Genomic DNA, 16,095 nt, shown 5'->3' on the forward strand with positions numbered 1-16,095 from the left:
AAAAGTACAGATAGTGTGCATTATAACTCTGGAAGTATATAAAGCAACTTCAACTGAGATGCTTTAAACCAGTTCTGGTATGTGGTTCTCTTACCGGCCTGATCCACTTCTGCTTCTGCCTCCAGACGCAAGAATACATCCTCTAATGTTGTCATGGAGACTCCATAATTAATGATACCCAGGTCAGGCCGACAGTCCAGCTCTGTGAAAAGCCCTGGAGTGCAGCATGAGAGAGGTGAGCGGAGTTTAACCACACAAAGTAAACCAATTATAATAAATTAAATAAAAACCACAACCAACCTTAGCATTTTTAATACATTCTAATTGTGCTATACAATAAATGTCATGCCCTTTTTTTTACTTTATTTACTTTTGAAGTAAAAATGTAATATTAGTTCTTCCATCATTTAAAATAAAGACTTATCAGCAAACATTCCATATAATTCGATGACATTTGTACTCATGATAATGATCTAATGAACTAATGATAATCATTGTACACAATTAAAAAAAATAAAAACCAGCCACAATAAAACCACCAGAGTAATGCTGACACAATCTGTTGCCCTGCTGGACAAATGGCAGTGAAGAGCAAGGCAGATGGTGACATAAGAGCAAATAGAAGCAAGACCTGGGAAAGTGTCCATGCTCTTGAAAGGCAACGTGAAAGTGAGCACAGCCTCTTGCTGCCTTGACAACTGTGCCTTGGGAACAAGCTGCTTGACCAGCGATGTGATGTTCTCAACCTCACAGCCTTCAGTCACTGACATCCTACAAGCGATTCAGAGTACAAGCTTTAACGGTGCAGCAGAAACGAACAAGGAGGAACAACATATGAACAGTGATGCTTTTTAAAAGTTTTGCATGCTACTCTTATTTTTTTTTTAATTTTGTAATTTTTATTTTTTCAATTGCTCTTTTGAAACAGTAACGCTCAAGAAAGATACTGTAAAATTCACCAAACAAAGCTTCCATCCCACTCTACCAAATACATTTATGGAAATTAAGCTACAAATTTGTCATTTAGAAACCTTTATGGTAATGACATCATGATTAATGATTGAGTCTGATACCGATTTCTGGAGAGTGGGGACAGCCAATAAGATGTAAACAAAATTGCTGAATTTATACAAGCAATTTTACAAAAAAAAAAAAAAGTACAAAACATACACTTTAAAATATGTTTTTCAAATGGACATTTCTATGAATTATTGCCCAATAATATCAGCTAGGCAGAAATATCGGTCTATGACTACAAGAGTCTAAATTAACAATATAGTTTGTTTTTTATAACTTGCCAGATTCTATGGCTATTTTCATTGGCAGAATCCAGGTAAAAAATAGAATAACAACAACGAAACATATATAAGATGCATTTTTTTTTATTAAAACACGCTAAATGATTGAAAATCCTAGTTTAAATAGAGTTTAGGAAGAAAAAACATTTCAATATAATGCTACAAAAGATTAGAATTGGGCCCCTTTAAGGCAAGCAATGATTTGTTTGATGTAGAACTGACCTAAGATGGTAGCCAACCCCACACTTGGTTTTCAAGTACAAAGAGGAGCCAACACATTTCAGCTGTCCTTGAGAGAGGACGGCTTTACGATCTGTGAGATGGAACACAAGGAGGGGTAAAAGAGTGAGACTAGGGTGCTTTCACACTAGAGCTTTTCGTGTGCACCTGGGTTCGAATTACATAAATAGTCGGTTAATTTGGGTGATGTGAACACGGTTTTCCGAACACAGGGGTGCACCTGGGAACCGCACCCAAGACTGCTTGATAAGGTGGTCTGGGGTACGGATCATGTGAACTGCAGTACGGTTCGCTGCTGATATGAACACAATCATACCAAGTCGTGGAAGTGAACCACTTGTGATGACATACAATTTGCGCCTTTGCAGGCTCCCAATCACAATCATTATGGTATAATGCATTTGTCATACCTGCTTGTGGAAAGTTTTGGTTGTAAATCCTAAGAGATTAATAATTTAAGAGCACAGCAATGCTGATGATGTCTTCTTTAGTTGTTACCTAGTTACAGTGGTAAACAGCTGCCGCTTGCACTCATTGATGACACAATCTGACTATGGTTCTGACCCAAATAATATGATGTGAACAGAGATCAGCAGGGAAAGGGGGAAGGAAATTAACTCTGTTTGCCAAGCAAACAAACCAAGTGTAAGCACCTTATGATGACTGATGAAAGGGAAGAAAAAATGAGAATAGTACCTGCAAGTATATCTGCCTCGTCCATATAATGAGTGCTGAATACAGTAACTTTGCCTGCTCTACGACTCTTCAGTAAGGACCAAACTTGGTGGCGTGATACTGGGTCCATACCAGCTGTAGGCTCGTCCAGGAGGAGGATCTGAGTCATGCAAATAAAGAAAATGAAGGAAAATAAGCAAATACAGTAGACTAATCTGTCCAAGACAGGCACATGTATAGATTTTAAAATCATTTACATTTGGGTCTCCTAGAATTGCTATGCCCACTGAGAGCTTCCTCTTTTGGCCTCCACTCAGGTTCTTCGCCTGGGCATCCATTATCTTTTCCAAATCCAGATCTTTTAGAACCTTTCTCACCTTAAGAAACACAAAGAAACACATTTCATAACAGTGAAACTAGCTGGATATACAAAATGATTTGTGTTACTCAGCTGGGACTAGGAACAGAATGCCTAAAACGCCATACAGTCTTGTATCTTTGTCTTATTTTAAATTTGTATATATTTTTTGTATATTTGTTCGAAAACAATGTTTGCAAAGTTGTTATTAATCTCAGAGCTGGCCAATTTGGTTCTTGGCTTAACTCTTTACTAAATAATTTTCTTAAAATCTCCAAATGTGCCGGAATGACCTGCCCCTCCCTCTCGTCATTGTCACTTCCCCTCTGAGGACCGTCCTTCAGCCTGTCTTACATTGGGATTGGGCAGGAGAGAGGAGGGACATAATTTAAGAAGTCACATTTGGGCAGCGGATGAGGAAGGAAAACCTGATGCGAATAAAGCCTCATCACCATTGTCATTAAAACTTAAGAGTGTGCCTCTAATTGGGAAGCCAGCTTCTATCTCCCAAAGTGCATTCATGTTGGGGTCCTCGCACATCCAGGAGCAGAGTGGAGAGGATACTGGCCGAATTAGATGCACTGCCGGACCTGCTCCTCAAACCCCTCATTGCGAGGAAGATGTGTCACCGTGGATGACAGTACACAAATTGTTTCTGATGGACTAGGATGCTAGGCAGCTGTTCCTCCCACATACCTCAGCCCCTGAGAAGTTGAGCTGCTGCAGAGAAGCCCTGACAAAGGAGTGGAGCTTGCAACCACCGGACCCTGCCCACATCGTGGACCATTCTATTAGACACTCCCCAACATGCACTGAGCCCCATTTCACCCCAAGGATGAAAGACTGCCCCTATTGTTTGGACACTTTACCCCATGCACACAAAAATGTCCCATTTTTAAAATTTTCTGTCATTTACCATTTAAAATAAACAGCTCATGCCACACCCACTCCGTCTGTCTCTTCCTCACCTGCCACAACAGTTAAAAAAGTGGCAGGTCACGGTTGTGCTCTATAATTAATTTAAATACAAATGCAGGGTGGAGCTGATGTCAGATCAGTTCTTTTGATGCATATGGGGTGAGGTTTGCTTTTTATTTTTCCTTGTCAACATGTGGTCAGCTGATCTCCACATCTAGCATGTTCCTACCTCACTATCGATATCAGAAGGCAGAATCCCTTTGATGGCAGCAAATATCCTCAGGTGTTCCTCTACAGTAAGCACATCAAAGATGATGTTGAACTGTGGGCATATACCAACCAGCTGTTTCATCTCTGCACCCTCAGCGATCTCCGCCACAGGGGATCCATAAATGGTGGCAGCTCCTGTGCATAAAATAAACAATAACACCAAATCACAAGGGTATGGCAGCAGCATAATTTAGAGACATTAAGTCTTCGCAGAGTGCTGAGATCCAAATGCAGAGAGATGTAAAGCGTTTTCAAAATGAGCATGCATACGTAAATGTGGTATCACATGTCTGACCTTCTGTAGGAGGGCAGATGCCACATAGAATGTTCATGAGGGTGGATTTTCCAGCTCCACTGTGACCCAGGAGGGCTGTGATCTGACCCTCGTAGATGTCAAAGGTCAAACCTTTAGATCACCCAATGGAAAGACAAAGCAATCAGCAAAGTTTTCATAAAACTTTTCACACATAAATGTCATGTCACATTGTGGAAGAAAAATGGGTTGCAAACTGCTTTTTATGTTGAAGCACACTGCTCACACATACATGTATATATATAAATAATAATAATAATAATAATAATAATAATAATAATAATAATAATAATAATATGGACACATTTGGGAAGACTTACCTCTCAAAGCCTCCACTGTGCAGTCATTCTCTTTGTAGACTTTACTGATATTGCATATCCTAATGGGAGTGGAAAAACAAACTGAAAGCTTGTGATGGATATTAAATGGTTGTTTTGTCTACATGCCACTTCTCTCCTAGAAGAGGATGCAGCATTGGCTCGAATCTTTTCAGGCTTTGAAGGATTTTAGCACACATCTGCTCCAAAAGAGTCTCTTTCCTCCGAACGCACTCTCTAAATCACTTTATTGGTCAGATCACCACAACAACAAGGTCTAGAGTGCGTACTGCTTTTAGGACACCACTACAAAAGCTATCAGATTTTGTATAAGACAAATTTCTTCTTTTTGCATAGAGAAGTAGTAGGACAACATTGAAGCAAAGCATATTTCACATAAGGCCCTTTACCACTGGCTGAACTAAAGCCCATTTTAGGTGCTTTTCCCCAGGACTAATACTTTTTGTAGTTTTCGCACCTGCAGGACTTGTTCCTCAAAGCCATTTTAGGGAACATTTTTAGCTCCTTCTTCAGGGTAGATACATTTGGGGCATATAGGGACTGTGTAAGGTACTGCGGCCTGTGATTTGGTCAAAAACCTATGACGCACAAAGCATTCAGAAAGCAGAGGTGTCCACAGCCGCCATTTGTAAACAAATTAGCTGCTAGCCTGGTACTCAGAAGATTGCGCTAATTTTACAATTCCCTTAACAAAATTAAAATAAAAACAACAAAGTATCTGAAGTGGATCACCAATTTCACATACACTGATGCAGTAGCCCATCGGCCTCATTGTTCAAAGTGTTGTATGCTCAGAAATGCTTTTCTGCATAGAGCTGTTGTAACGCGTGGTTATTTGGGTTACTGTCACCTTCCTGTCAGCTCGAACCAGTCAGGCCATTCTCTGTTGACCTCTCTCATAAACAAGACATTTTCATCCACAGAACTGCCACTCACAGGTTGTTTTTTGTACCATTCTCTATACACTCTAGAGACGTGAAAACAGTTACAGGAATACACAAACCAGCCCATCAGGCACCAAAAATCATGCTACTGTCTAAATGACTGAGACCACCTTTTTTCCCCATACTGATGGTTGATGTGAACGTTAACTTTATTTCCTGACCCTTAATCTGTAGGATTTTATTAATTAAACTGCTGCCGCACGATTGGCTGATTAGATAATCACATGAATAAGTAGATGTACAGGTGTACCTAACAAAGTGGTCAGTGAGTGTATGTGTGTGTGAGGGGTCAGCAGCCCTGCAGCATGATTTAATCAGAGACGAGTTTTAAACGCACCTGTACTGTTTGTACTGTGTGACTATACTGAAAATAAAGTGGTTTCAATGAGTGGGTATTGTAGTACAGTATTTTATGTTGAGTCATAAAAGCCCTATTTTTAAAAGATTGTGTTGATAAAAAGTTTTGTAGTGCATTTTCAACAAGTAGTCCGCAGAGTCTGGCATGTGCTGCGTGGTTAAAAAGCGCCTCCGCCACCTCGTCTCATCTAATCTCTCACTCCAGCTGCAGCACGGAGCACCACACGCACAACTCACATGCCCAGTAAATCGTAACCTGAAGACACAGGCTGCATCTGAAAAATGGAAAATGCTGTCTTTGGGACAGTATAAGGCAGAGTGCTAAACTAGTTCCCGCTGGCTTAAGTTGGCCCGTGATGACCTTTGATTTGGCCTGCCTTGCCATAAATGACAAGTATGTGTATATACAGTTGACAAAATTATTAGCCCCCATATGAAATTTCAATTCTTTTTTCAAATATTTCCCAAGTGATGTTTAACAGATCAAGGGGATTTTGACACAGTATTTCTTATTATATTTTCCTCTGGAGAAAGCCTTTTTATTGCCTGGAATAAAATAATTATTAAAAGAAGAAAACGGCTAAGGTCAATATTATTAGCCCCATAAGAAATTATCTGTTTGATTGGCTACGGAATGAACCACTGTTATTCATTGACTTGCCTAATTAACCTAACTCGCCTAATTAATCCCCTAAGCCTTTAAGTTGCACTTCAAACTGAGGATTAGTATCTTGCAAAACAACTAGTGAAGCAATATAAAACTGTCATCATGGCAAAGACAAAAGAAATTTGTTTAGACATGAGAAAAAGAATTGTTAATGCTCACAAAGCAGGAGAAGGATATACACGTTTATCAAAGCATTTTCAGGTGTCAAGAACTGCCGTGAGAAGTATTATCAATAAGTCTGAAGAGATCCAAACAGTGGAGAACAAGACTGGCAGAGGCAGGAAGTGAAAGATTTAAAAAACCTTGAAAAGAAAACTGGTGAGAGAGGTTTCTAAAGACCCAAGAACAACTGCCAAGACAGTAGTGAATGATTTAGCCAAGTCTGGGATTGATGTCTCAATGAAGAGTCACTAGAGCCCAGCACAGGAATGAACTGCGAAGTTGCAGACCAAGAAAAACTCCACTTCTGAAGAAGAGACAACTTCAAGCTAGACTGAATTTTGCCAAGGACAACCTAGAGAACAATTATGCATACTGGAAACGTGTCCTTTGGTCAGAGGAGACAAAACTAGAGCTCTTTGGTCATAGAGATATTGCCTATGTTTGGAGAAAGAAGGGAGATTGACTATTGACCATTAACATCAGAGGGCTAATAATTTTGACCTGTAGATTTTGTTTTATTCTTGGTTATAATTTTGTTTCTATTTGTATTATAAACACTCCAAGTTCCCCTAAATAAACTATTATGTTTAGAAATGCTATGTTGAAAAAAAAAAAAAAATTTGCTCCATTAAACAGCACTTGGGAATTATTTGAAAAATAACTAAATATTTCAAAGGGGACTAATAATTGTCTTCAACTGAATATATATCATTGATGCAGCTCTTTGTTTTTAATTCATCTTTGTTTTAACGTGTTTTACTGCATAGTATTACGTCATGCCATTGTATCTTCATATCTCAAACTCTTCAAAACTGCACAGAATTACAGTGTGTTTAATATGAGGAGATGCGCTGTTCTTAAAGAGACAGTAACCATGTTTTAAGAGACACCTACATTTAGTAATTTAGCGTACATTTTATCCAAAGTGATTCACAAATGAGAAAGAGACACAACATACATACAAATTATATTGAAATTAATTATGTGCATTGTGCAATATAGGACACTTGATGATTTTAATTTTAGAGTTCTGTGTGTTTTGCAGTATTCATATTTATTTTTAAAATAATACAGTTTGATATATACAACATTTACTTTTGGCCCACTGCCCTTAATCAAGTTAGATTTTTGGATCTTTACAGGAAAAGGTTTGGGCACCTCTGGTAGAAGGAGATTGGGTGAAATAAGGTGCTTTTTAAACTGTTAAGAGATTTTCTTACGAGATTCTTTCATCCACAAACGCTGTTGGTTAAACCATTAACAGATTAGGCAACTGCCTACGTATTCATTGTATTCACCAAAGTTTCTATAAAACAGCCCTAAGAAAAGTGTAGCTCTAACACCAGAACCGTCAGACACAGGAACAGTTTTTTCCCTCAGGCCATCCATCTAATGAACAATTAAATTGCCCCATTGTGCAATAATTATGTGCAATACACAGTTTAATTTTAATTTATATTATCCAACATATCCACTTCTGCCATTACTTACATTGCTCTGTACATAATATACTGTTTTTTGTTCTTTATATACAGATTGTATTAGATTTGCACTACGTGTGTGTATGTGGGTATGTATGAAGGTGAGTGTATGTACGTATATGTATAATAATTTATTTTGTGTTCTTTTTTGTTTTTAATTACCTAAGTCTTGTTGCTGTTTTTGGTATTGTTTGTATTGTTGTTGACTGGAAGCTCCTGTCACCTAGACAAATTCCTTGTATGTGTAAGCATACTTGGCAATAAAGCTGATTCTGATTCTGATTCTGATCTGGCATCCTCAATCGGTGTTGTTGCTACTGAATCGGGCGTGCAAACAGCATCACAAGAAAAATGGTCGATACTAGATGAAGTCACTAGGGGGGTTACTTTGAGTGCGAATGCAAGTGGGGAAAAGTCTCCACAGATGTCCCATTCCTCTTAAGAGTTCTCTTCTAGAAACTAACGAAGGGAAATGTATCAGGACTATAGGTGGAAAAGGGCCATATAAGGTTAGAAATAAAGAACCAGCTCTCCAGTTCAATTCAGAACAAATTCAGTAAAAAAAATTAAATAAAAATAATAAATGTATAAATAAACTAAATAATCATTAAGGAAACACTGAATTGTCACTGGACATTAGCTACATTAACATAGGCTAGAATAATATGAAACTGATGGCAACAACATCATGCAAATAGTTAGTGAGGCGCTCATACCTGATTACCTCTTTGCCTCTGAACTCCGGAGAAACCGCCTCCACTGATTCATCAGACACAGGAGTTCCATTAACCTCCCCCACATAAACAGAGCTCACCTCCACATAGCGCTTCCTCCTCTTTGACCAATAGGATGGCTGCAGGAAGTACAGAACAGAGCGCCTCGTGCCAAATTCCCCTGGGGAAAGAAAAGCTATTTTACATAAGCTCTGTTGTGTGATGTACAACCTTGCATTTGTGTAAAATCCTGTTATTCACCTGGGAGCACCTGATCCAAGTAAATGGCTAAAAGCATATAGAGAATGCAGTCCAGGAACAGCATGACCATAGGAACATAGAGAGCGTGAGGGCCATTGCCAAGAGAGGAGAACACTGCACCATGTCCTTGCGCTTCAAGATACACCACCTAGACAAACAAACACACACACAAGAACCTACAGAATAATATTTGATAAAACCTTGTTTAGTATTTTTAAATGTATATCACACTGAGAAATCAATCAATAGGATTAGGAGAGTATGACAAAATATCTCTTTATTATTTTATTTGTGGGATTTCTGTCTTTTTATTAGATCGTATAGTCTTGAAGTTCATATAAAGAAAGAAGAAACAATATTGCCAATTAATATCATTGAATGCTTGCAAAATATTCCATATGCATAAGTTAAAACTGAATTCAAATTCACAAATTGAATTGGAGTTTGAAAGGCATTCTCAATTCAATTCAGAAAAGCATACCCCATAGAGAGGGGAGAATGGGATCGGCACATAACGCAAGCCAGACTGGAACTGGCATCCCTGTTGAAGTACCACTACAATACCACTCTACCATAGTTAAACTCAAGTATCATAATTGTGGATAGAAATAACATTAAAATAAATAATGATTAATTAATTTATTACTTATTTACTGTATGCAATAACTATTAAGATAAACATTTTAAATATTCAAATACTGAGAATGTTATTGTTCTCATATACTTTTCTTGGTGAACTGTAGCAATATCAAGTTGACTGCAGTTAAAACCATGGAGATGTGCATTTGTGTGAGAGTGCGTTACCTGGGCAATGCCGAAAGAGAAAGCGCTGGGAGACAAAAGACAGAGGAGCCAGACAGCAGACTGGGGAAAATCTCTCATTAGTACAGTGAAGAGAGACAGACATCCAAAGACCACCGTCAACATGGAGCCCACCGTACTCGCAAACTTGGGCTTCTTAAACAGAGGGGTCAACATGAAGGAGAAGAAGATCTAAGGGATTGAGAAAAAGGAAAAAGGTCAGACTTTTGAAGTTTAAGTCAATCAAAATCGACCCCATTTACTTTCCTAAAACATCGTTTTTATATAATTGATAATTTATCAGTGCACATAATTTTTTTATTTTTTTTTAAAAACATCTTCGGAAACATTACAATTTTGGTTATTGCAGGTTGCACATTTAAATCCTAGATCAAATTGTCGTTTTCCTCATTTAGAGCAAATTATTAACTAGTCTTGCATGGTGTGTACAGTATGTTATTGTAAGCAATGCTTGTGACCTTAAAGAACATGAAATCAACATGACATCAAAATGTATCCAATTTACTTTTCTTAATGCATGTTCCTGGTCTTATTGTGCATGATTTACTGGTTAAAAAAAAAATCTTACATACAGCACTTTCCTTTTTGCCAATTCTTCTTATTTTCCCCAAGCTTTACCCTCCAACGATCTGGGTTCAATCCCTTTTTAAATCCAATTTCTAGCCAACAATTTCCTAGTTGCATATCCGGTTTCACTTGAAAATGTGTCACATTATGGAAATAAAATGGGTTGCAAATGCGGTTTCACGTTTACCTTAAGGAAAGACACATTACAGCATAAGTAGTTGAATGGTTAACGCTTTCGACATTTGAAAAAAAAAAATTCAGTTCAGTTTTCACCCATAAAAGTTGTGGATAAATATGTTTTAACATCCTGACATTATTTTTGCTCATTTAGGATATATAACTTGAATGTTGTTGTTAATTTAATTATTTAATTTTCTTTAAATAATTAAGCAAGTTTTGAAGTGTCAATTTGAAGTGACAAATTCTCATAAAAGATTAATTTTCCAAAATGGTGTCAATAACATCACAAAACACACCATTGATCTGACTAAAATATATAAATCATAAAAAAAATAAAAAAAATAAATACAAATCTTTCACATGACCATTGTTGACCTGGTCAACAATATAACACCAATGACATATTTAAATGAACCTTGTGCAAAAATACAAATTAATAACTTACTAAACATGGTTGGAAAATCTCTATATGCACATTTGAGAAGCCTCTTTTTTTTTTTTTTTTTTCTGTGAATTTTGACATTCTTTTGCACAAACTACTTTTTTCAAAATACAAGTTTTTAACATTGACAACACCAATGACATGAAATCAAGTGACAAACATTATTTGAATTAAATTATTCATTATTATTTCGTTTTGCTTTTTGCACATTTGTTAGGCCTTGCACTAATGCTTAACCAGAGAAAAAAATAAAAAATAATAAAAACACTTTAATATCTGGGTGTCATAGAAGTGGTGTACTAGATGAAGGTTTTTTCAGGCAATTGACATGTTTAAATATATTTTCTATGACTGAAAAGTTAAGGGGCATGTTTGTCACCATATTTTGATAATGACCTGCTTACTAAAATACTGCATGTAAACAGTGCATGTCCATACATATACTGAGTCTTAAAAGACCTAGTGGGCATTTTTCTTAGCTATTTTCATGGTACAATAACATCCCTCTGACAGTCAAGAAAACCTACACAGCCAAAGGCAATTTTGCCTCTGCCAGGAAAATGTAAAGCTGAAAACGAATAATGTGTACAATAGGAACTCAAATTAGCCTGCCAATCACATGACTAATCCTTACTGTAGTCAGAAATGAATAGAAACTTCAGGCAAAACAACGCACTCTCTCAAGATCATATAATTGACATTGTATTCTCTAATGCAGGGGTTGGCAACCTTTTTGACATGGAGTGAAAATGTTTCTATTTTGCATATTTAAATTTAATTGTTTATTTTTCATTACAAATGATATTGTCAGCATAACAGTTAGTTAAAAACATGTGCAAAACCCGATGATTATGATGTAATCATGATCCATCTTTTTAAAGTTCTTTAAATGAAAGAAAACCTGTCCTTTTGTACAAAACGAGTTAACAGTTTTTAATTTTATTATGGATCACGAAATTGGGTGGAATCTTAAAAATTTCTTATATTATGTCATTGCCATCATGTAATCACTAGCACGCAAGCAACAGCGAAAGAGGAACTTTTTTCACACCTGCATTCCAATCTACATCAGTATGTAATCATTCCTCATGATCACGCAGCATGATTTCATCAGCTGAATGCAAGACTAACATTATTAAAGTGTGACGAGACTCGTGTAAGCCATTTGCACATTCAACTATTTAGCCTTTTTCTCTGAATTGCACCTGCAAAATCTTAAAACTTTATTTCCAGGTTTAATTTATATTTTGAATAGACTCGTTAAATGTAATTTTGAAAGTGACTATGGTTTAAGTGGGGTGTACCAGTATGCTGGAATGGAAATCAAGGATTAATAGTGGTGTTTTCCTTATTACATCACATGTTGTTCTGAAAGAAACATATGAAACACGAAATGTAAGCTGTCATCAGCGCAGCCTGACCGAAGCAAAGTGGGCACATTTACTCTCACGATTAACCGAAAGTGAAGTGCTGCCGGTGTTATGGATCAACTGGGAATTATTTTAACTGAGGAAGTGCACGCGCATGTTGAAGAAGTTTACTTGCCTTTTCAGCAGATTCGTCAAAAAACATTTTGGTATCATTATTTTACCGCTTTGTTTCATCGATATCTGTTCCAAAGAGCGACTTTAACAGTTTCACAGTGTAACATCTGGTTCACTTGCAATTTACTGTTCATGACAAGTGTGATCACCAGTTCCCATTCAAACCAATCTCCCACATCAACATGAGAAACCACGTTACCCTGTGAAACCATTAAAATTGCTCTTAATCTGTATCAAGTGCATTAGAACGGACTCTGATGAAACAACTGTTTAAAAATGATACCAACATTTTTTATAATGTGCAAAAAGTATTCACATTGAATGAACCTGCTGAGAAAAGGGAAGTAAAATTATTCACATGCACATGCACATCTCCAGTTAACATGATCCCCAATTGATCCTTAACACCGGCTTGTGATGCACGAATGGCTTGCACGCACTGCACACGTCTGTTGGGTTTACTGCAGTCTTGTCACATTTTTACTTTTTGCTTAGCCTCCTATTCAGCTCATGAAAACCCGCTGCGTGATCATGAGGAAGAATTAAATCAAGATGTAGATTGTAATGCAGGCGTGGAATTTATATAAATAAAATGGTCTACTTCTCTCTTGCCGTTGCTGGTGTGCCAGTGATTGCCCCTCCATGTGCCAATGTTGGCATGCATGCCATATGTTGCCGACCACTGCTCTAATGCTTTAGGTCACTATTGTTTAGATTGCAATAGGATGTGGCTGGAGAGTATCTTGGACTTACAGAGGATATTCCATAGAGGAAGATGAGGAGAAAGATGACAAAAAAGTTGCTGTTGGAGAACAGGGGGGTGCAGGTTGCTATAACAGCCATGAGAATGGACATGGTTGTAACTAGTGCAGCATAGAGGAGGCCCCATGAAAGCCTGGCAAAACAAACAAAAATGTGAACAAACATCATATCACACACACAAAAAATACAACACACAAAAGGTTCATACTTGCATTTATTGTCTTAAATAGGAAAATACATCTTTATAGACTACATGAAATATAAATTGTCTAATTACATCATTTTATTTGTATTTGTTCGACAAATGGCAGATGGAAGGAGAATTGCGTTGAAAACGACGTTTTTAAAATTCTGCTTGGTGACGGCAGTTGCATAGAAACAATTCAGTTTTTAAACATAGCCTATGGACAAATTAAAAGAAAAGTTCACCCAAAAATAAAAAGTATCTCCTTATTTACTCACCCCTCATACCATCCTAGATGTGTATGACTTTCTTTTTTTTGCAGAACAAAATTTAAGATTTTTAGAAGAATATTTCAGCTATATAGGTCCATACAATGCAAGTGAATGGTGACCAGAACTCACAAGGTCCAAAAAAGGACATAAAAGCAGTATAAAAGTAATCCATAAGACTTAAGAAGTGATATAATAGGTATTTGTGTGAAACAGATCAATATTTACAGTAATGCTCTGGGTCCAATACAAGTTAAGCTCAATTGACATCCTTTTCTTTAAAACACAAAAAAAATGTAGGTTACAGTGAGGCACTGGAAGTCAATGGAGAACATTTTTGGAGGGTTTAACACAGAAATGTCAAGCTTATAATTGTATAAAAAGCACTTCTTCATCTTCATGGTAACGAAGTTGTAAAATTGGCTATAACCTTACACAGAAAAGGTTAGCAAGCAATTGTATCACACTAAAATCATGTTTACATGCATATGGTTTATGTCTTGTGGTTATACTTTTGAAACAGAGTATTTTAATGTTCAAAAATTGGCACCCATTCACTTCCACTGCAAGTGCTTGGAACCAAGATTTTTGCTCTTTTTTTTTTTAAAGAAAAGGAGGGACGAGCCAAAATCCATTTTTGTGTTAATCAGCATTATGCCACACATGCTGTCAATTGAGCTTAACTTTCCTTTAAGTCCTTTTGTCCTCCTTTGACCATCCCCAACCAGTAAGTGGCTCAATATAAATATGAAGTGTAGATTCAGAGTAAAAAAAAAAAAAAAGACATAAATATTGATGTTTCCATCATATTGCTTAACAAGATATGGATATAACAAATGGAGTTGTAAGGATAACTTTTATACAGCCTTTATATCCTTATTGGACCTTCTGAGTTCTGGTCACATTCATTTTCATTGTGATTAACAACAGAGCATAGATATTCATCTAAAAAAATCAGTTTGTTGTTCTGCAAAAGAAAAATTCATACACATCTGGGATGGCATGATTGTGAGTTAATGATGAGAGCATTTTCATTTTTGGGTGAACTATCCCCTTAAATCTCTATTACGGTTGTGCTTACCAGAACGCTGAGTCATACAATCCCATCATGCCCATGGTGTCTTTAAGTCGCTGCTCTTTTTCAGCTGCCACATTGACAATGAGGAAAGAGACGAAGGGTGTGAATGCTAGCACCAGGTAGATGGAGATGAGGGCGTGAGGGAACTTCTGGACCTCCACAGAACCTGGATGACCCATCAGCACTGCACGCACATTTAATTCGTTCCACACCGGACGTTTGGTCTGCATCTGGAGAGGCAAGAGGGAGGATTTCAGAACAAATTAACTAAATCTAGTGAGCTGACTTTCTGTCCACATTCTAAGTACCTGTAGTCATTATTTATTTATTTTTATTTTTTTGTCATCTTTTCACAATACATATTGTTTTAAATCAACTTTAGAGTAAAGGCAGTCAGGTTTCTGAGACAAATGGTGCTCCTTATACAAAGCACACAGGAAGCTCAACTCCCTATTGCTTTCAATATCAGTAGTTGTTAGCATGTTGTGATCCATCAAGAACAAAACTACAGAGCACACACAATTATTAAGATAGATATATATTTTTTTTTGTATTAGATTGAACTGTAATACTTTCTGACCAACTGACATATCTGCCTTGTCTGAAATCTTGGATGCATTTCTTTCCATTGTATGGAACTTGCTTCTATGTGAAGGAAGCGATGCTACCTTAGAATATGGCCAAAAGAGGTCATATTAAAAGGCAGCAATCATGCACCCTACCTTTTAGAAAAGCCTTATGACACCTTAAAATGCTGCCTACTTAGGTAGCTCACTAGGTTTTGGAAGAGAGCCAGAGTACACATTCAATGGACTTGTGGTCTTGTGGGCTTCGCTTGAGCGGAGTCCCATTTGTTTTTTAATGGTTCATAAGGGTGCTTGAGAGTGCTTCCGTGCTGCAGCAAAGTGCACCTTTATAGCGCAAGTTGGCAATGAGTCTATTTTCCTGACAGTGCAGGCAACATAACATCACCAAAGTGTGGACTTTGAGGAATCCAATGACTAAGGTTATCAAAAAATTATGCATTCGCAAACATCTTTGAAGTAAAATCAATGAGTGCTGTGATTGGTTAATGATTTGGTGTTACAGCAATAGGTAATGCATTCAAGGAAAAACTACAGTGTTGAACACAAAACATTGCATTGGGTTCAAAGTTTACCATTTCACTAGCTATGACCTTTTACAACTTGTAGCAAGCTCCTTGTAGAGTGAACTACATAAACATTGTTGTTGTTGATTGCAAAGGTCAAAC

The 16,095-nt window shown here is 37.1% G+C and overlaps 1 protein-coding gene across 1 annotated transcript in view; it reads right to left on the reverse strand.

The window, feature by feature from the left end:
* Positions 1-16,095, reverse strand: part of LOC127633440 (cholesterol transporter ABCA5-like) — a 36,939-nt gene that overhangs the window by 12,977 nt on the left and 7,867 nt on the right. The window contains exons 6-18 of the mRNA XM_052112530.1: positions 14,847-15,073; positions 13,304-13,445; positions 9,800-9,988; positions 8,996-9,143; positions 8,738-8,915; positions 4,393-4,451; positions 4,055-4,165; positions 3,719-3,894; positions 2,471-2,590; positions 2,235-2,373; positions 1,521-1,611; positions 632-771; positions 95-214 (exon numbers count right to left, since the gene is read on the reverse strand). Of these exons, the coding sequence (XP_051968490.1) occupies positions 95-214; positions 632-771; positions 1,521-1,611; positions 2,235-2,373; positions 2,471-2,590; positions 3,719-3,894; positions 4,055-4,165; positions 4,393-4,451; positions 8,738-8,915; positions 8,996-9,143; positions 9,800-9,988; positions 13,304-13,445; positions 14,847-15,073 (1,840 nt within the window). The remainder of the gene's footprint in view (positions 1-94; positions 215-631; positions 772-1,520; positions 1,612-2,234; positions 2,374-2,470; positions 2,591-3,718; positions 3,895-4,054; positions 4,166-4,392; positions 4,452-8,737; positions 8,916-8,995; positions 9,144-9,799; positions 9,989-13,303; positions 13,446-14,846; positions 15,074-16,095) is intronic.

The sequence above is a fragment of the Xyrauchen texanus genome, chromosome 40, assembly GCF_025860055.1.
Source record: "Xyrauchen texanus isolate HMW12.3.18 chromosome 40, RBS_HiC_50CHRs, whole genome shotgun sequence".
Classification (NCBI taxonomy): Eukaryota; Metazoa; Chordata; class Actinopteri; order Cypriniformes; family Catostomidae; genus Xyrauchen; species Xyrauchen texanus.